This window comes from Monodelphis domestica, chromosome 5, assembly GCF_027887165.1.
Source record: "Monodelphis domestica isolate mMonDom1 chromosome 5, mMonDom1.pri, whole genome shotgun sequence".
NCBI lineage: Eukaryota > Metazoa > Chordata > Mammalia > Didelphimorphia > Didelphidae > Monodelphis > Monodelphis domestica.
In genome coordinates, this window is record NC_077231.1 from 169,522,882 (window position 1) to 169,544,580 (window position 21,699).

General features: G+C 43.8%; 1 protein-coding gene across 1 annotated transcript in view; it reads left to right on the plus strand.

Annotated features, from left to right (window-relative positions):
• Positions 1-11,862, plus strand: part of CDHR3 (cadherin related family member 3) — a 104,258-nt gene extending 92,396 nt beyond the window's left edge. The window contains exons 17-19 of the mRNA XM_007504100.3: positions 1,435-1,466; positions 7,389-7,437; positions 11,164-11,862. Coding sequence (XP_007504162.2) covers positions 1,435-1,466; positions 7,389-7,437; positions 11,164-11,540 — 458 coding nt within the window. The 3' untranslated portion in view covers positions 11,541-11,862. The remainder of the gene's footprint in view (positions 1-1,434; positions 1,467-7,388; positions 7,438-11,163) is intronic.
• The last annotated feature ends 9,837 nt before the right edge of the window (positions 11,863-21,699 follow it).

Genomic DNA, 21,699 nt, shown 5'->3' on the forward strand with positions numbered 1-21,699 from the left:
AACAGTATTCTTATTCAACTCTTCATTTTCCTCATTGGAGCCCTCTCTTTCTATGTCTCATCATTCTTCTCTCCCCTTCATCATGCATTTCTAGGGGAGTCCCCTACATAAAGGATTAGGCTTGTTGAAACTGGGTATACAAATGTGAGTAACAGGTCATAGGAAAAAGAATGGAGGGAGGGAAGGAAGAGAGAGAGAGAGAGAGAGAGAGAGAGAGAGAGAGAGAGAGAGAGAGAGAGAGAGAGAGAGAGAGAGAGATTGATTCCCTGTCTCTATAACCTTGAGCAAAACCCTTTCCCTGACTTACTTTCCTAATCTATGAAATGATGAAGTGAAGACTCGATAACCTCAAAAGTCCACTTGAGCTCTAGACCTATGGTCCTGTGATCTAAGATTTCAGACTCATTTGCTTTATGAGATAGAGATAAAAAGCAGATGGTGAAAAAAATATCATAGATTTAAGGACATTAAGATTAAGTTGTTTGGGGACAGCTGGGTGGTTCAGTGTATTGAGAGCCAGGCTTAGAGACAGGAGGTACTATGTTCAAATCTGGCCTCAGACACTTCCCAGCTGTGTGACCCTGGACAAGTCACTTAATCCCCATTGCCTAGCCCTTACCACTCTTCTGCCTTGGAGCCAATATGTAGTATTGATTCCAAGACAGATGGTAAGGGTTTTATTTAAAAAAAATAAAAGATTAAGGTGTTCATGAGCAGCTAGGTGGCTAAGTGGATAGAGTATCAATTCTGGAGTTAGGAAGACTGCTCTTCCTGAATTCAAATCTGGCCTCAGACACTTACTAACTGTGTAACCCTGTTTGCTTCACTTTCCTAATCTGTAAAATAAGCTAGAGAAGGAAAGGGAAAATCACTTCTCCAGTATCTTGGTCAAGAAAACCCCAAATGGGGTCACAAGGAGTCAAAAATGACTGAAAACAACTAAACAACAAAAAAGGACATAGGAGTCATCAAGTCAACCCCCTCATTTTGCAGATGAGAAAATTGAGGACCAGAGAAATGACTTGCCCAGAGTCACAGAGCAATTAAATATCTGAGGTGGGGTTCAAACTCACTTCTTGCTACCCCAAAATCTGGCTGTTTATTCACTGTACCAAGATCCTAGGATGACTGGGAAATCAATAACCTGATTCATCCTTCTGAGTTTTGAACCATTGAAAGTCTTGTAAATAACTAGACATCCATTTGCCCCCAACTGGTACTGCCAGTGTGCCAGGCAGAGTAAGGGAAAAATATAGATTTCATTTCCAGGAATGATGGCAGGCTGCTAAAACATTTCCACGAGTTGATAAATCCTTTGCTATGTTTGCAACGCTGAGCCGGAAGCCTGCTTAAGGGAACCCCACTGTGGGAGGTGGGATTCTAAAATGAGGCAGGTGCAGGCAACTTGACTTTTGTCTGTCTTCTTCCCTGCAGAAACCAAGAAGGCAAAGAGAGAAGTTGTGCTGGTAAGTGTGGCCAGTCATTGAACGAATCCCTTTAGAGGATGTTGTTATTTTCTCCCCAAACCAGCCTTTCCGCATCATCCTCTGGGGGTGTTTGTTATTCAGCGAGATGCTTGTACTTGGCCACTGGAACAGATTGCTGTGTGACGAGCTCTTGATAGAATTGGTTCCCTCCACTGAACATGTCTTGTGATATATTTGCAGAAGAACTGAATTTCATAAATATTGAATAGTGGTGTTTATTATCTCCATCAGCCCTCCAGGAGAGTAAGTGGGATGGGGGAGTGATGCTTAAAGACCAGAACTCCACTTCCACACTTCCAAAGACTCTATTTCTTTGCTTTCTCAGAACATTATAGCAAGGGAAGGTGGAGAGGGCATGAGTCTGAGTTAAGATACCTGAGTTCTAGCCTCATCTCTGCCACTAGAAATCATATGACCATGAACTTAGCCTCTCAGGGCCCGTTTCCTCATCTATAAAATGGGCAGAGCTCAAAGGGAGTCTGGTTAGAGGGGCTGGTCTTTGAATCAGGAAATGGGTTCCAGGCCCAATTCTGCCACTTAAAAGTTGTGTGACATGACACAGTCACTAGGTTCTCCATTTCCTCATCTGTGAAATGGGGATAAAAATGCCATCTCACCTTCCTTTTGGGAAGTTCTAGCAATTTGATGGGAGGCTGCAAATGAAAGGAGCTTTGAGAAGTTTAAAAGGTGGAGTGGGAGAGAGAAAATAATTTCACTAGCTGAAAAAATGAAATTAAATTCAAAAAGGAAAAGTTTAAAGGACTATGAGAGTAAAATAAAGATTATAGTAGCGCTAGATAGAGTGTGCTTACCTTTTTATTGTCTTAATTTCTCCACATGAGATGTGAGGGATTAAAAAATATGGTAATGATGAAATATCTTGCCTTTACCCTTACCTCTTGTTTAGGAAGACAAATGTGATGTTTATTCTGATGCAAGAGTCATGAAATCTTTGGGTGAAAGGTGCACTTCTGGAGTCACCACGTGCCCCACATATTCTACCATTCCTGGCATAAACTTTTTTGTCAGAACCTATGATTTTATAAATGCAGAGAACTCCTCGTATGGAAATTCATTCTGCCAGTGCAGATCATCAATTTCTCTGTAACTTGTAGTCAGAAGATGACCTGGGGCAGAGAAGTTATGTGATTTGCCTAAGGTTACACAGGTAGGATGTGTCAGAGACAATATTTAAGCCCACATTTTCCTTACTCCAAAGCTAGCCCTCTATACATTCTTGTATACACTAAGCTTCTAGATAGTGTAATCTAAAAGAATTTCTCAAAAATGTACACAACCTCCCTTTTCCTCAAAAGCTTAAAAATCTAAGGCACTTTATTGATGCCAAAAGAAAACTGGCTTTAGTCATTGAATGAATTTCCAGGCACATAAAAAAATTGAAAAATTGTCCTTCTGAGCAAATGATTAAAATTTAAATAATATTCACTGACAATCCCCTCTGAGCCCATGGGCAGTGTTAACTCAACAGGTGGGTAGAGTAGTTGGTCACCCTCCGAGTAAAATTCTACCCTTCTAGGGTCCCAGTAGGGGCTCAAACTACCTACCCATCAGCTTGCTATGGAACAAGAAAGTCCTGCCATTGTTTCCCTCATCAGACTATAAGCTCCTTGACAACAAATATGGGGGGGTATTTTTGTCTTTCTTTGTACCCCCAGTGCCTAGAATTAATGTTTAATAAATGCTAATGGACTGATTAACTGGTTATTACTTCATAAAAGAAGAACCAGAGGCTTCAGGTAATGTGTCATGGTGCAGGGAAGTTGTTTTTTAAGGGCATGGGGAAGGTATGAGTACAGGAATAGTGAAGGGAAAGCAAGTCCAGGGAGAAGTACCTTCTGGGGTCCTGAGAGGTTTCATGAGAACACTGAGTTCCTGGTACAAGGAGAAGCCAGGAGAAGAGACCTTGGCCTCCATTCTCTTGCCTGAAATCATTCCTGTCTATGAGAGACAGGAAAGAAGGGAGGAAAAGAGGAAGGAAGGAAGGAATGGAGGGAGGGAAGATTATGTAGATTGAGCATTTATTAAGAACTTATTATATGCCAGATGGTACAGTGCACCAGACCTGGAGTCAAGAAGACCTGAGTTCAAATTTGACCTCAGACACTTATTAGTCATGTGACCCTAGACAAGTCACTTGACCCTGTTTGCCTTAGTTTCCTCATCCATAAAATGAGCTGGAGAAGGAAATGGTGAGCAACTCCAGTATACCTTTACCAAGAAAACCCCAAATGGAGTCACAAAGAGTCAAACTCAAGTGAAACAACTGAAAAACAACATATGCTGGGCAGTGTGCTAAACCCTGGGGCTACAAATATAAGCAGGCAAGCCAGGATCTTCCTTGCATGTAGGTAAAAAAGGAAATGTGAGGAAGGCAAAGTTGATCATCCGTCCCAGAGGACTGTTTTCTGGTCAGATCGTGTTCAGTTCCAGGATGATGCATATTCTATGGTTTAGGTACCATATTTCAGGAAAGACGTTGACAATCTAGAATTCATCCTGCTAGGTGGGCAGGCAGGTGAAAGCTAAATGCAGACATCTCTCTGTTCAAGGAAGTCGGGCTATAGAACCTGGAAAAGAGCAATCTTGAGGCAAGAGGCTGGGGAAGGAAGGGGTGGCATCAATGGTATCTTCCAGGATCTGAAGTGCTGCCTCCATGGAGGGCTCAGACTTGTTCTGCTTGGTCCCAGAGGACAAAACTGAGAGCACCAATAGGCTGGGCTTTAGGGGAGCCAGGGATGGTCATGAGGCAGAATTAAGCTGCATGCCAGGAAATCCTCCCCCATCTACAAACTCTGATATGTCTGCAAGTGGAAGGTGCTGTTCAGGAAGGATTTCCCTTCACTAGTAGTCTTGAGGCAGAGGCTGGATGACCATCATCAGGGATACTGTAAGGGGGCTTCTGGTCCAGGTGCCACTTAGAGTAGATGGACACGTAGGTCCCTTCCAGTCCTGAGGTTTTGTGATGTCCCTGAAAGCTGCTGAGTGTTGGGGGCGGAGGAAGCCCAGCCAGTGTGTCCCTGCCTGTCTTTCACGGTTGAGTTGACTATGTCACAGTTACTCTGAGAAAGAAGGGCTGGGAGATAAATGAAATGAGGAAGTGGCAGTGCAAAGGCTGAGGAGGCAGATGGGTGGCAGCTGCCTCAGTGTGCATGCCTAAGCAGTCAGACTGGCCAGAGGGGCGAGCCAGCTGCTGCCCACCTGGCTGTCTCTGTGTGTGGCAAAGGGCAGAGGAATTATACAGCACACGCACAGCCCCCTCATGAGCCAGAGAGGCACTTGCTCACACCAACCTGGCTGAAATCGGAGTAAGGACTGGGCAGTCAGTGATGTTATGGAACAAGAGGAGTAAATATAAAATCGTTACTGATTGTAGCATTCATAACAAAATGATAGCTAACACTTGGGGAGTGCTTTAAGATTTGGAAAGCGTCTTACCTAGATGATTTCATGGGATCTTCACAACCATCATGTGAAGTAGGTGCTATTGTTACCCTCATTTTACAATGAAGAAATGAGGCTGAGAGAGGTTAAGTGACAAGCCCAGGGTCATGTAGCTGGTAAGGGTTACACGTGGAAGGAATAGTTAGGAATAGATCAAGGTCCTGAGGGATTGAGGAACAGGATTCTAGCAGCTTACCTTTAAGGAAACATGGGTTTAGTCATAGAGGATGTTGGAAGAAGGTTTACATGACTGCTCAAGCACCTTTCTGTGGGCTATTCAGTTCTTTTTAAGAGAGAGTAGATGAAAGAAAGCTGGCTGGCCATCGTTCTACCAGAATTCTTCTTGCCTTCAGCTAGTGCTACCGAAAGAATAAGCCAGTTCCAAGAGATCCTAACTTGACCACTTACTTGGTGACATTAGGCCAAGTCATTTCTCTGTTTGGGCTCATGGTCCCTTTTTGGGTAAAATAGCAGCATCGGTGATCCCTTCTACCGCTAACATTTCTGCCATCCTGTGTTCTAAGGATAATTGATTTAGACTTAGAAGAGACCTTGGAAGTCATGAAGTCTAACTCTCTTATTTTACAGATGAGGAAGTTGAGGCCCAGAGATAGTAAATAGGTTACCCATTGTTGCACAGATCATAACTGAAAGAATTGGGATTGGAACCATGAAGGAGTTGGGATTAGAGCACAGATTCCTCAACTCCAAATTAAGTGTTCATTTTAGCATAGTGTCTTCTGACAACTGACTGCCTATTAGCTATTAATTATCAGAATCAAAATCAACAAGGCTCTAATGCCCATGACCAGCTGGCTAGAGGGACATCACTTTGGTTCTTTCTTATATGACCAAGCCTAGAAGATTAACTGACTCTTTTTACATAGGCTTACAGAGTAATGACTTTGGGATTGGGAGACCTGGGTTTGAATCCTGCTCCTGTTGTTACTACTACTTCTACTACCCACACTATTACTTACTAGTTGGGTGCTCCTCATTCCACCTCCATTTAACCTATCTAGGCCTCAGTTTCCCCAGCTATAAATGTCAACAATAATACTCAAATCACCTACTTTACAAGTTTGTTGGGAGGAAAGTGCTTCAAAATCTTTAAAGTGCTGTGGAAACAGTTGTTATTATTAACCTGAGAATACATTGGCATCTGGCAAAACCACCTACCATGCAGAACCCCATCTCTAACATCCTGAAAGCATGGCTGTCCAGTCTCTGCCTGAACAACTCCAGTGATGGGTACCTCATTGCTTTATGAAGCAGTCTATTCCACTTGGGACCAGCTCTAATTATTAAGAATTTCTTTCTTTATATTGAGCCAAAAATCTGTCTCTAACTTCTACTTCTTGAACTTGCTTCTGTCCACTGTAGCTGAGCAGAATAAATTGAATCCCTCATTCACCCAGTGACTCTTCAGAAAGTTGAAGACTTCCCTAAGCCTTCTTCAGCCAACTATCTCTACCTCCCCAGTTCCTTCCTTGAGCAACATTGTCCATCAGTCAGACAAAAAAAAAAATGTATTAAGTGCCTACAATGTGCTTGACACTGTGTTAATGGGGATTCAAAGAAAGGTAAAAGACCTCTCAAGGAGCTGTCTAATGTTGCTTTGAAACCCTTCGGCATCCTTGTTACCCTCCTCTGAATGTGCCTCAGCTTGTCAAAGTGCCCAGAGCTGAACGTGTTATTCTAGGCATGGTCTGGGAAGTACAGTAGGACTATTGTCTCTCTTGATCTGAATACTTCTTTTCCAAACCCTAAAGCTTCCTTCTGCCTGGCCCTTTTAAAATCTTAGCCAGCTGTAGAGCCATATGGAATGCATGGAGAGTGGCACGTGCCACGGGCTGGGGCCCCTGGAGAGGACTGTCACTATTGGTTTAAGTGGTATTAATTGGGATAGAAAATCCATTGAATTCATAGTCAAGAGAACTTGATAGCTGAGTAACATTGGGCAAGTCACTTAATATCTCTGTGCCTCAGCCTGTAATAATTAAAAAGATGGCGTAGGGGCTTAGAAATAGATGCTCTCAACGATTCTCCAAGCACAGCCCCGCTTGGCACCAGATGTCTGAAAACTGCTTTTCCTCTGTTGTGGAGTCGATTAGGTACCCCTGCACAGTTCCTCTTCTACCCGGCTCCCAACAGGGAGCTCCCAGGCCCTTTGCCCAGAGGAGGTGACCCCCTCTGATTGCCCATTCAAAGTCACTTAGTCTGTCAGGCATGAGTAGTTCTCATTTAAGCATCAGGCAGGCCCCCAGAAGCCCCTCTGGCTTTTTCCTGATTGAGCTCAGGCACTGATCCTTCCCAGGCGGAGGTACCATGTAGCTTGGCTGCCAGACTTGCCCAAGTCTGAATTTCCCAGAGTAATGACAGCCTTCTCTTGGGTCAGCACCTAGCTTTATTTCATGTTGTGTCTCTCTGTCTTCTTAGGAAATGACCAAGATTAACACTGTCTTTGATGGAGAAGCCCTAGACCCAGGTAATATAAATGGAAATACCAGTTGAAAAGGAGATAGTATCATTATTGATAAATGAGGTGGAAGTACAGCAAGCCTTCATTTTTTTCCACCTCATTTCTTGTTCCTGACTTGCTGTTTTCAGAGAGAATATTTGATTTTTCCATGTGGGTCCCACTTGGCTGATTTGTCAAATAGAGAGCAGCATGGTATAAAGTTTAACCAATGGGAGTTTTAAAGTCCTGAGACCTGAGTTCAAATCTTAGCTTCAATACTTGATACCTGTTTGGCGCTGCACAAGTGGATTTCCTTCCCTGTGCCTCAGTTTCCTCATCTGTAAAAGGGGGAATTATAATTCTTAGACCACCTACCTCACAGGACATTGGTGAGAAAAGCACTATGTAAGTCATAATACATTTTAATAATATCCAACATTTACAAAATACTTTAAGGTACATGAGAGCCATCTAGGTGGTTCAGTGATTAGACTGCTAGACTTGGAGTGAGGAAGACCTGAATTCAAGTCCCGTCTTAGACACTCCCTAGCTTGGTTGCCCTAGGCAAGTCCTATACCTTCTGTTTGCCTCTATTTTCTCAGTTTGAAAATGGACATAATAACAGCATTACATCATAGATAGGATCAAATGGAATAATCAAATTAATAAGAAAGATCAAGTAAGTTAATATTTGTAAAGTGCTTAATACATTGCCTACAACATAGTAGACTCTATCTAAATGTTTGTTCTCTCTTTCTCATCTCTTTCCATCTCTCTCCGTCTCCTGCTTCTTCTGACTCTGTTTCTCTCAAAGATATTACAGGTCATGATAAAATAACATATACATGTCCCAATAGTCTTGGAGCAATTTGAAACTAATAGCTTAAGTTCTTCCTAACTTAATGTTTATTTCATTTATTAATGTCATTTAATTTTCAAAGCCATTTTTAAGTGTGAGCTATTAAATTGCACTAATGCTTTTGTAACATCCTATATAAAATTCTCTGAGACATTCCATGCCCATATGGGTGCCATTGTAGGGCCTAGGATGGCTTCTTCATAAAACTGGAGGATTTAGAACTCAAAATTCAATTCTACATTTATTAAGTGCTTATTTTGTCCCAGGTAAGCACTGTTTTGATGTAATTGAAATTAAAACAAAAATGAAACCACTTCTGTCCTCGGGGAGCTTACCTTCTTGGGGGTGCTGGGTGCCATGGGCAGAATACAACATATACACAAGTAAGTGCATTCAGAGGAGATGCAGGATGAAAAGAGCACTCAAAAACTGGGGGAACCAGGGAAGGCTTCCTATAGGAAGGGGCATGTAAGTCCATAAGTAGAACCTTGAAGGAAAGGCAGAGAAATGGGAGGGATGACAACAAGCTGAATTCTAGGGAACAGCTAGTAAGTTAGTTTGGCTGGAATGTAGAATATATAGGAAGGAAAGTAGTATGTCTGGAAAGGGAGGAGGTAGACAGATTGTGTATGACTTTAAATGCCAGGTTGAGAAGCCTGTTCCCCCCCCTAGAGGCAATAGAGAGCTACTGGGGGGGGGGGGGGGAGAACTCCAGCAACCTGTTTTAGGAATATTAATTGGGCAACTCTGTGAAATGTCTACAAGAGGAACCTGGATGCATGAAGACCAATCTGAAGGCTATTGCAATAGTCTCGACAGAACCTTAGAGATCACTTAGTCCAACCCTCACCCTACTGGCCTGCCTCATCCCTCTGCCATTTTGCTGATGAGAAATTAAGGATGTGACTTGTGGAGGGGCAGCTAGGTAGCCTAGTAGGTAGAGTGCCAGGCCTGGAGTTAGAAAAACCTGGGTTCAAATGTGACCTCAGACACTTCCTAGCTGGGTGACCCTGGGCAAGTCACTTGACCCTCATTGCCTGGCCCTTACTGCTCTTCTGCCTTGGAACCAACACCCAGCATTGATTCCAAGATGAAAGGTAAGGGTTTAAAAAGGGGGGTGGGGAGGGAGGAGGTCCTTGAAGCCGGGAACTATTTTTTTTGTTTGTTTGTCTTTGATTCCCCTTTCCTAAAGCAGAGTCTGGCACATAGTAAGAGCTTCATAAATGCTTGCCTGCTTGCTACATCTTTTTAAACTGCATTTTCTGCCCACTTCCCCTAAAATAATAAGCCCACTCTTGGGGACGGTATCCTCGGAGAACATCTTTTTCCCAGCCCAGTCGAGTCCAGAATCAATCCATTCTTCCTCTTGGCTAGATGGTGAGGTATGAAAGAAACGCAGCCCCGAAAGTCTGCGGGTTTGCAGCTAGCACAGCCCCAGATGCCTTTGGCTGGGAAAGATAAATGAAAGGTAAAGACCGGCTCCGGGAGCTCACACAGCCTCCCTGAAGTCAGCCACCAGATTTAGCTCCTTTACACACATTGGAGCCACTTACAAAGGCTCAATTATAGATGGGAATAAAGGGAAGGAGACCCAGTTCGGGAGGCAAGTGTTTTGGCTCGTGGCCACCTTCATATGCTAAATGCTTCAGTCCTCCTCTGAAGGAGAATGGCTCCTCTCCAGCGAGAGGCTGCCGTCGGAATGAGACTTCCCTCTATTATTAGGTACTTGTTACCATAATGTGCCCACATTAGCATAAGTGCTGGAGGAATCCAGAGCACACAGCCCCGGAGGCTTCAGGGAAATGACAGCAGCAGAGTCTTCCCTGACCCTGCTCTTTCCCGAGAGAGATACTTGGCTAAGGAAATATGTATTCAGGGTGGAGACAGAGAGCTGCCCCGTATAGAGCCGTAGCTATGGGAAGAAAGGAAATCTAGGAGCCAACGGGAGTATGGAGAGCGAGAACAAGCCTTGTCGATCCCAGGGTTCCAGAGTTTAGAGCTGAAAGGAAACTGAGAGGTCCTGCTCCAAGCCACTGCCTAGCCCTTAGCTCTCTTCTGTCCTGGAACCAATACTTAGTATTGATTTGAAAATAGAAAGTAACGGTTTAAAAAAAACGTGTTGCACGTTTTTGGAGAGCTGGTTGTTCAACACTTGTTCAACTCGTAGAGGAGAATCTGTGAACTTGGAGGGGGAAAAATATATATCGATAGTGACATTTTTATTTTTTTTTACTATTGATTCCCTTTGTAATCCTGTGTATTTTATGTTTTGCATTTAAAAACCCCATTATGCTCAGATGTCCATAGGTCTTATCAAAATGGCAAAAGCATCTTTGATGCAAAAAAGGTTAAGAAAGAACTGCTGGCCTAAAAGGCAGTTCATATACTATGAACTGTACACATAGCCAGGGGCTATGTATAATCATCATCATCATTATTACTATTATTATTATTATTATTATCTTGAAACCCTTACCTTCCATTTTAGGATCAATACTGTGTATTGCTTCCAAGGCAGAAGAGTGGTAAGGGCTAGGCAATGGGGGTTAAGTGACTTGCCCAGGGTCATACAGCGTGGAAGTATCTGAAACCAAATTTGAACCTAGAACCTCCTGTCTCTAGGACTGGCTCTCAATCCACTGAGCCACCCAGGTGCCCCAGGACCATGTATTATTAGGCTGTTCATTTCCTTTCTTTTACTGCCTATGTTGTTGTCTAAGTTGTATAATCTTTGAAAGGAGCAGGTTAGCCAGACTTTTATGGGCCAGTAAATGGACTCTGTTTCTCTGCAAGGTTGGATTATATCTTTAAGTCATTCAGAACTTCTGGCTTGCTTCTTTCTTTTGAGAATAGGCCGAAATCCTTGATTAACTGTTACTCTATTTTTCTTCTAGTTACTGGCAAAATATATGAATTCAACTCAAAATCTGGAGCTAGGAAGTGGAAAAACCCATCAATCCAGCTACAGTCAGGAGAGAAAGACTTGAGGGAACAAGTCGCTATTTGGACTGTGGCAGATGGTGAAGGGATGAAACCCCTGGAAAGGATCAACAAGGAAGTAGATGGGAAGAATGAGCAAATGGAAGCTGATGACATCCATGTGGGGCTCAAAAGTGAGGAAGGGAAGGTAGAAACATCACAAAGTCTAGGGACCCCTAAAGTTCAGAAATCCAAAGAAGGAATAACAGGACAGGGGTCTTCCCCAATCCTCATAGGCAGGGCTTCCCCCAAAATACACCCCCTTTCTCCAGTGAAAACAGCTGAGAAGTAATCTTAGTGTCCGTGGTTCTGGGAACCCCCCCCCCCGCATCTGAAAGTTTCTGAGGAAGCCTCCAACTTCATAAAAAGAAAGAGTGTATTTAAAAAAGAAGCTTTGCAAAAGGAATATACTTTTTCAGACCATGTGCTTCAGGTTGGGGAATTGAAAAAAAATGGCCCTAGTATTCTAGAGACTGACTGTCTGACCCTGCTCTGAGGGACAGATCCTTATCCTCAGGCTTTGGCTAGAGAAGAAGGAAAGGTGGGATGGAGTGTTAAGGGTCACCAACAAGATGCTTTGCCTACCCCCAAAATAAATACATATGTATCTGTGCCATTCATGAAAGTCCACCAAATAATTCCAACAAAACTTCAATTCAACTCAATAATCAATAACAATAGGGTCAATAGGTGACACAGCAATAGAGTGCTAGGCTTTGGTGTCAGGAAGATCTGAATTCAAATTTGACTTCAGACCCTGAATAGCTGTGCATCCTTGGGCAACTTAGCCTCTGTTTGCCTCAGTTTCTTCATCTGTAAACAGGATAATAATAGCAACTACCTCCCAGGATTGTTGTGAGGATCAAAAGTGATGATATTTATAAAGCACTTAGCACAGCGCCTGGCCCATGATAAGCTCTATTTAAATTTTAGCTGTTATTATTAGTATTATTTGCAAAGGAAGACACTCTATTGAAGCACTGGGAATACCAGGGACAAAAATAAAATAGCCTTTGACTTCAAGCACTTTGTTGTTCACCAGTGGTAAGTCATTTTTCAGCTCTGCCCAACTCTTTATGACCCTATTTGAAGTTTCTTTGGCAAAAAATTGTTTGCCATTTCTTTCTCCAGCTCATTTTACAGATGAGGAAGTTGAGGCAAATAGGGTTAAGTGATTTGCTCAGGGTCACACAGCTCATAAGTATCTGAAGTTATATTTGAACTCAGGTCTTCCTGACTCCAAGACAGGCCTCTATCTACTGTGCCACCTTATTTATTCAAGGAATAATATATATACACTACTATGCTATAATATATATATATATATGTTCAGGAATATATATATATATATATATATATACTAAGTAAGAAAAATTGTGCACAAAATAATTTCAAAAAAGTAGAAATCACTAACAGTTTTGGGAAATCAGTAAAGATCTCATGTAAGATGGGGCAGTGTCTGAGCTGTACTTGGATGAAAAATAGATATCCTAAGAGATGAGGAGGGAATGATGATTTCCAAGTCCAGTCTGGGGTATGGAGAAGGTGGGCAGCCTGGGCAAAGGCAAGAGCTGGAGAAAGATTGTCATATACCCTCTTTATACTTGACAAAAACAACCAAAAGGGGGGTTTTAACCTTACCAAATTTCATCTAGCCCATCTGTTCTTCTCATCTGCAAGTCTTTGTTTCATTGGGAACATAGGAGCGCCGACTCAAGGCACAGTATGAAACCCACCCCAGCCAGCTAACACAGACTTTCACCTGTCAATCTGAGTGATGAACCAAAAATAAACAGCCTAAGAACGAAAGGGAGATGAAGCTTTAAAATGTGCAGTCAACTGAGGCAAGCAAGCCTCACTTAAGCCTGGAGTATGCCCCCTCTTCTCTCCCTCCTCCAAATCCCCATTATTCACAGTTAGAGACAGATCACTAATACAAGGAACAGAGGAAGCCCCTATAATCCACAGCTTCTCCTGTGTGCCTCAGACAAGGGAACAAACTGATTCTTCGCCAGAAAGGCTGACTACCTGCCTGAAATGGGAGGTGGATTTTGACCCTCCCTCTTTCTCTCCTTCCCTCTCTTCCTCTCTTTGCCTGTCTCTGCCTCTGTCTCCCTCCTTCCTTCCTTCCTTCCTTCCTTCCTTCCTTCCTTCCTTCCTTCCTTCCTTCCTTCCTTCCTTCCTTCCTTCCTTCCTTCCTTCCTTCCTTCCTTCCTTCCTTCCTTCCTTCCTTCCTTCCTTCCTTCCTTCCTTCCTTCCTTCCTTCCTTCCTTCCTTCCTTCCCTTTCTCTCTCTCTCTCTGTCTTTTTCCCTCTTTCTCTCTGCCTGTCCCTGTCTGTCTCTGTTTCTGCCTCTCTGTCTCTCCTTAAACCCTTACTTTCTCTTAGGATACTAAGTATTTGCTTTAAGGCAGAAGAGCAGTAAGGGCTAAGCAACTGGGGTTAAGCGACTTGCTCAGGATCACATAATGAGGAAGTATCTGAGGCTAGATTTGAACCTAAGACCTTCCATTCCATGCCTGACACTTTATCCATTGAGCCACTAGTTGCCCCCCTTGACTTTTCTCTTTGCAAATGCAGAGACAGCCTCTGTCTGTTCATTAAAGAAACTATTATTACAATACCTCTGTGCATATATGTGTTTCCCCCAGTAGAATGTAAACTCCTCAAAGGCAGGGGCCATTTCATATTTGTCTTTGTGTTACCATTGCCTGACACAGAATAGTCGTTTGATTTCTCACTCATTCATTCATCCTCTGACCCAGGTCGGGAGTGTTTTATTTTATTCAGGAGATAGCCAGGAAACATCCCTCTGATCCATTAAAAATTTGCAAAAGAAAGTAGATTGTCTCATCTGTCTAGGTTAAAGTGGGCAGTTGGAGGGCCAGAGTAGCTGCTTATCCATTTAAGATTCCTGCTATTTCTCTGTCTGTGTGCGTGTGACTGAAATGCTCTGCTCCAAAGCTCTCAGCGTCCATTTAAATAAAATAAGGCTAAGAGAAAGCTGAAGGGTGACTTAATAACTGTTTGTAAAAAGTATTAGACAGAGGAGGGTGAGCAGCTGTTCTTCCATCACCACTGATGGCGGGCACAAGAGGGAATTGTGTTTAATGATCACTGAAGAGGTTTAGTTAGACTTAGGGAGGAACTTCCTGAAGGGCAAGATTTGTGACACTCACACCAGTAAGGGAATCACCTTCTTCCATGATCTTTAAGGCTATCTTGGGAGCTTCTTGTAAGCCCTAGGCTGTGATGAAGCTACTGTCCTGAAGGAACCAGAGAAGTTAATACGTCAACAAAGGATTTATTTAGTGCTTGGGCCAGAAGAAAAGGTAAAAAATATACTCCCTGCCCTCAAGGTGTTCACATGGAGAAAAAATAGGATCCAGATAGATTTTTGAAATGGTATCTACTAGAAAGAACAGTCTCTAATGACCTTAGACTTAGCCAGAAAGTCTGATACCTTTGCCTCACCACTGTTAGCCCATCTTTGGGAAAGACCAACAGGATCATAGATGTAGAGCCAGAAGGACATCAGTGATAATCTAGTCGAACTTCTTCATTTTACAGATGTAGAAATTGAACAATAACACTAATAGGCTAGATGATAAGAGGTTTGATACTGAAAGCCAAGAGGTCCAGAAAGGTTAAATCATCCAGGTAGTAAATATCAGAAGAAGAATTTGAATCCAGTTCGTTTGCCTCTGGGGACAATGTTCTTTCCATTGTTGTTTCATCTTCCCAGGCTACCATCTTGTCTACCATCATAATGAGCAATTCTAGCACCCACAGAAATATCCCACAATATTTTACAGCAAGCTCAGTTGAGAAAAACTTGGGGAGAAACATTAGACTTCAGGGTATAAGATTCCATGATATCCCATGGAGGAAGAGAAAAAGCCAGGAATACCCAAGAGTCTATCCCTAGGCAAGAAGCCCAAGAAGAGGAGAATCAGAACAGAGAAAAGATTAACTGGAAAAGGGATGCTGGTGGCAGGGAAGAGGTGGTGGATTGGCAAATGGAGGGAGCATGCCATTTGCTATTGTAGTTTCCTGTTTTTACTAATTATTCTTGCCAACTTCAATTGTTTCTACCTGGAGGAAGAGACCAAGTGTTGCAGCACCTTCCAAATTCTAGTGCCCAGAGAAAAAGCCCAATTGCCTCATCCTAGTGGTGGCTGCTGCTCTCCATAGCAAAGGACCAATAGCCCAACCTCCACCTTGAGAACATGTGTCTATATAGGATTAGTATAGCTAAACCCTGGGTATCTGAAGCCCCAGCCTGACCCCTAGTGGCTATTTTCCTTTTTCCCTGCAGCTTCTCTAGAGGTCCTTCTAGATCCTGAATCTATGACCAATAATAATAGGCTAGATGACCTGAGATTTGATGCTGAAAGCCAAGATCGTATTATATCCTGTGCTGGCTGATATGCAGCTACCTAGGTTTGGTTGTTTATTTTTCACCACTACCACAACCCCTAAATTGGACTTTTGGGTCTAATGTTCTCTCCCTCCTTTGATATTTGGGTTTATTTTCCACCTGGATTAGTAAGTCCATCAGATCTCTCAGATCATCAGGGGGTTATGCCTGCTAGATGGCCTTCAAACCTCCACCAAGGCTACCTCCTCATAATTCAAAATGATTCTCAAATGCCCGGATTCATTCATGTACTCCAGCAAGGGCCTCATTTCCTGCCTAATGCTTTGGCATCAAAGCTTCAGCTTCATCCTGTGAGAGTATGCAAGTCTTTCTCAGAATTCAGCTTCAGAAAGCTGGTGGCTATCCAGCAGAAAGCTAGAGGGTTTGGTCTAATATAGCTCTTCTAACACAAGTCACCTGGCTTTGTTTAGTTGTAAATGGGGGAGGGGGAGTTGTATCCAGAACACTGGCTAGCATCAACACCAAAAAGGCATTGTCTTCCATTGTCCCTAGAAAACGGGAAACACCAAGAGGGAAATGATTATTGGCCACTGTGGAGCAGCCAAGATTAGGGGAGTAGTCAATGCCGTGAAATGCTAGCAAATGTTTACTAACCAGCCCTCTGGAGATTTAAAAAAAGACCTACAATCCACTTTTAAGGTTAATTTGCTTTATGAACCCTTTTCTCATTACTTTCTTAACTCTAGACAATTAATATAATCAAATAAGTCAATAACAAGCCAGGTCCTGATTTTAAAATCAGCATTTGCTGAGATTTTCATGAATAAATGCTCATACTGAAAGTTTAATTATTGGCTCTCCAGAGCCAGTCTAAACTGGCCCAAGCACACCCTTAGTTATGGTAACCTGTATCAGGAAATTTTGTTTTCTTCCTTACTCTCCCGCTTCTCCAACCCCTCCAAAAACCAAGATGGCGGGTGAGAGTTGCCTTCACGGAAATGCTGTCATATTACTGTCATGCACACCTATGCCCTGTGCGATCCTCTGCTTTCTATCCAGAAGCCCCAGGCAGTCTCATCTCAACACAGAACTAGGGGATGATTCCTAAGAATATCACACTCAGACTTCTTCCTCTCCCAGATTACACTTCCTGAAAACATCCTTACACTCAGCTCCCTCCCTGGTGACACCATTTTACTCTCTCTCATTCCCTCAAATGACCAGAAAGTTCTCCTTTTATGTTTCCTTGATATTTGTACCTGGGCAGGACTTTTAGTTTCCAGTCATCTAAACTCACGCAAGAGGCTACTGTTTGATTTTCTTCAATAGAGACTGGACCTGTGATTTCATTGATATAGATACACCTCAAATCAAGTCAGTACCTTCTGGGCAACTTGTAGTGACTTGCTCAGGGTCACCTGGTCAGTATGAATCAGAGGCGGAATATGGACACAGGTCTTTCTGGCTTCAGTGTCGTTACTGGTGCTGTGAAGTCATTTCAGTTGTGCCTGACATTTCATGACCCCTTTGAGGCTTTTCTTGGCAGGTACTGGAGTGGCTCATCATTTCCTTTTCTAGTTCATTTGACAGATGAGGAAACGGAGGCCAACAAGGATAGGTGACTTGCCCAGGGTCACATAACTAGTAAATGTCTGAGGCCAGTTTTGAACTCAGGAAGATGAATCTTCCTGACTCCAGTACCAGCTTTCATTCTACTATGCCCTGATATTAATGATAGCCCTATACAGGCAGATAGATATACCCTATGCAACCCCTGGGGCAGAGTTTATTTTCATTTTTCCTTTAGGGTCACAGCCTCCTCAGTTTATAATAATAGAATTAATGACCAGAAGAGATGTTAGTGATGATACAGTATGACCCCATCGTTTTATAGATGAAAAAACAGAAGACCTAAGAAAAGAATTTGCTTAAAGTCACACATCTAGTAACATCAGAACAGGATTCAAACCCAGATCTCCTGGCTGTAAGTTTCGCATTCTTCCAAATCCATCACATTATATTGGATGTGAAAGGATTCAGGATCATGCCTGGATAAGATGAAGTCATCGTCCAAGTCATTCTCTCGTAAGAGATTTTCCCACATTTCTCTAGTCAAGGCCTTAATTATGCTTAACTTTATTGTGGCTTCTGTTTAGTCCCCTGATTCATTACTATCTTAAAATTGGGGCGATTTGTTTAGGGGAAAAAAGGTGGGGAGGGGAGTCTATATTGGATAGACAGCATTTATGAACAATTTTAACCTCGATATTGAAATCTGACGTTTCAGCTGTATACAGTGCTCAGGAGGAGGCAGAATACAAATATTATGCTCCATTGCCCCAAATGCTTGCGATTCACAAATAAAGCTTGGCAAATAGCACCTTAGATCCTCAACGGCCCATTCCTTTCTCATCTGGGGTTTTGCTGCTTGCCTTTTGGAATTATTTAAAACATTTTATGACAGCAAGATCGGAAAAGCCTGAATAGGATCACTATTGAAAGGTAACATTCCCGAGGTGCATACTTGTTCTCTAAGCAACTGGCAGCCAAGCTTCCATTAGAGGAGTTAGGGGAAGTGCGGAGCCTGCGTGGCAAGGTGTCCTCCCCGCTCACTGGGCTCACGGTTGTCATGCAGCCTCGCTGACCCCAGCCAAAGCAATGTCTTGGTCCATACTGCAGTTAAAATCTTGATTCTTCATGTTCTTTTTCTGTCTCTCTGTCTGTCTGTCTTTCTGACTCTCTGTCTGTCTCTATCTGTCTCTGTGTCTCTCTGCCTTTCTGTCTGTCTGTCTGTCTGTCTCTGTCTCAAATGAGCTAATGAAATTTGGAATTTCCTCCCTAGAGTACAGGATGAGCAATGGTGGCTGCTAAGTATAATAGCCCTTCCTGGAGACAGGGGGATGAATTGGGTGGCATGTAGAAAGTCCTCCTAGAGCCCATGACTTTGCCCACAATGAGTGCCCAGATAATTGTGGGGATCAACATCGAGAGAGTTGTTGGGGCTAATTAGGGCTGGCTTGTATCTTCGAGCAAGTGCAGAGTTTGGGGCTATTATGACTTGGTTTCACAGCTCTCATCCCAAGACCTTCAGGAGACTTTCCTCAGGAGGGCCTTCATGCCCAGAAACACTCTGGGGGGGAGGGGAAGGTTGGGGTCCAGGGGGTTGGGGGGGCTGTCTAGGGTGCTTCATTGAGGACATGCCTGGGGAGGAGGATGACAAGGGAGAAGGATATTGAGTCAGAGATTTCTTTCCATTCCTAGAATACTTTATGGCTCCAAAGTAACTTTACACAGTGTCCGCTTAATGAAAGTTTATTGATTAACTTTCCTATATGTTATCTCACTAGACTTTCACAACAACCCAATGACATGGGGAGTGCAAGTATGATCACCCCCATTTTACAGATGAGAACGTGGAGGCTCAAAGAGGTTCAATGACTTGCCCTGGGTCACACAGCTCGTACTTCCCCTTCTTCCCACTGATTCTCTCCTCCCATTCACTCACATTCACAGTGAAAGCTGAGGGACCATTGACAGAGAGAGCAAGAAAGAACCTCTAGCCAACGGAAGCTATCAGACATTAGGGAAGGTTGTGACATGACCTCTGGGGATCGTTCAAAGCAGGCCACGGTCCCAGGTATTTTGGAATGCCCTTTGCATTTGTTATTCACGTCACCGACTTGACTATCTTCCCCGACAGCAATTGATTTTGCTCCAGGTGAAAGATCTCCCAGTTATGGCTCCGACCCAAGTAGGCTTAGCCTTTGTGGAGAGGAAGCAGCCAAATGCAATTGCTGGGCCAGTGACAGGCCCTGCCCCAGGCAGATGCACCATGGGTTTGTGTGTGGTTTCTCCTGCAGCTTGTGGGTGGGTTCGTGTAAAGGGAACCCCAGAGTGTTTCTGCCCCACTGGCTTCCTGGCAAGCTTGCAATGCCTGTGCCATGGTAACAGGGCAAGCCTTGTTCCTCTGCTCTGGCTTCTGTGCCTCCAAAGATGGCTCAGGCCCTCACTCACCTTCCAGGGCCCGTCGGAACTGGAGCCAGAAGAATTCAGCCCCGGCCCTTGGAGTAAGAGGAGCCTTACGTGTGTTTGGTTGTGGGCAGGGAGAGGGAGGGAGGCTTGGGTTCCAGCAGTCCCAAAGAGGGCTGGACTCTACATTGCTTTGGGAAAGTTAATGTTTGGTGGGGAAGGATGAGAGGGTCGGTGGGCCACAAGACTCCCCCATCCCCCAGACCTCTGCCTTCTTATCTCAGGCAGGCTGAGCGTGGGGAGGCTCAGGTGGCTGCTCTGGGTCCCTGTACACACAGATGCCTTTACGTGTCCACAATAAGTCTGCTTGCAAGGTTGCCCCTTCAGTAGCAGACCTGTCTGCTTGAGGGCCAGCAGGGTGGCTTATCGGATTTATCTGTGGAACTCAGAAAGAGCCCGCATTCCGTGTCCTGCCAACTCATTTGTTCATTCCCATCAATGGCACTTCCCAGATGGCCGCCTAAATGGCCTTCCAAAACCAGGAATGTGAAGGGGAATGCAGCCCCACCGTGCTCAGGCTCTCACGACACTCCTGAGCCTGGAACCTCTTCACCGGAACATCCTGCTCCCTCTTGGCCAAAGGGGAGGACGCTGGCTGTGCTCCGGGGCTGGTGGCTTCAGGGTTGGGGTTCGCCAGAATTGGGCATCAAAAGTCCAACTGCTTTCCCCTCAACAAGCCAAAGGGCTTTGGAAACGTGGTCTTAGAAGACTATGGCAAGAAGCTCTCCTGCACGCTTGTTTTCCATGGGCAATAGGACCTAATGAGGACAGTGTTCTGTCTCTGGCTCTGGCTCTTTTTCTCTCTGTGCTTCTGTCTCTGTGTGTTTCTGTGTCCCTCTCTGTTTCTCTTTGTCTCTGTCTTCCTCCCTCCGGGGCTTTTCTCCTCCTCTTCCCTCTGGTTTTCACCCAGAGCCCTTGGGAGTAGGGGGAGGAATGTTAATTTTCTGGATAGTGAGAAAATCAAGGCTTTCTCAAGGCTGCAGAAATCAGTTTGAAAGACACAGATGTCAACACAGGCTTCTGGCTGGGCAGATGTGTGCTGAGAATGGCCTCCACATGCCAGGGCTGGCTTGGGTTTAGTTCTGAAGCAGCCTCACAGACTGACTTCAGCTTAACAGCCAAACTGTCCAACGCCCTGGACATGTGGCGTTAGGCTGTGTGACTTAGTCATGACAGAGAAAGAATCATCATTCATTTTCCCACCCACAGAATCACAGAATTTCCCAGAATTCCAGAATTTCAGAATCTGAAGGGACCTCAGCAGCCATCTGGTCCAACCTTTATCTGAAAAAGACTCGTCACTACAAGTGTTCATTCAGCTTCGACTTAAAAACCCCCAGTGATCTCTATTTCTTCTCACTCCATTTCCCTCCTCCCTCTCTCTCCCTCTTCTTTTCTCTCTCCTCTCTCTCCCTCCCTCTCTCCCTTTTCTTTCTCTTCTCTAATTTTCTTTCTCTTCGATCATTCTCTTGTTTCTCTCTTTTCTCAGTCTCTCTCTTCTCTCATTCTCTTCTCTCCTTTCATTCTCTCTTCTCTTATTCTCCCTTGCTCTCCCATCTTGTCTCTCTCTCCCACTCTTCTCCCTTTCTCTCTTCATCTTTCTCCCTCTCTCTTCTCCCCCCCCTCTACTTTCCCCTTTGTCTCTGACTTTCCTCTCTTTCTTTTCTTTCCCTCTCTACTTCATCACTCAAATAATCACTTAAAGAGAATAGCATTTCCCTCCACTTGGCTTTTAAGCATTTCAAGCAGCTCCCAAATAACATGTAAACAAAAATCCAGCTAGTCCCTTATAGCCTCTTCTTCTAAAAGATGCTTAATAGAAAGCAGAAAGGCTATCTGGTGACACTATTATCAATCTTTATGCTTAGATAGACAGAGGCAGGAATATTTTAAAGCTCTGAAAGTTGCCTTAAAACCCCATACATCATTTCATCCCATGCCACTAATTCATTTTATAGATCATCAGCTTAGAATAGTGTGATTCTAAACAAGAATCTCCCTTCCTCATATCTGCTAAATGGTTTTCCATCCTCTGCTTAAAG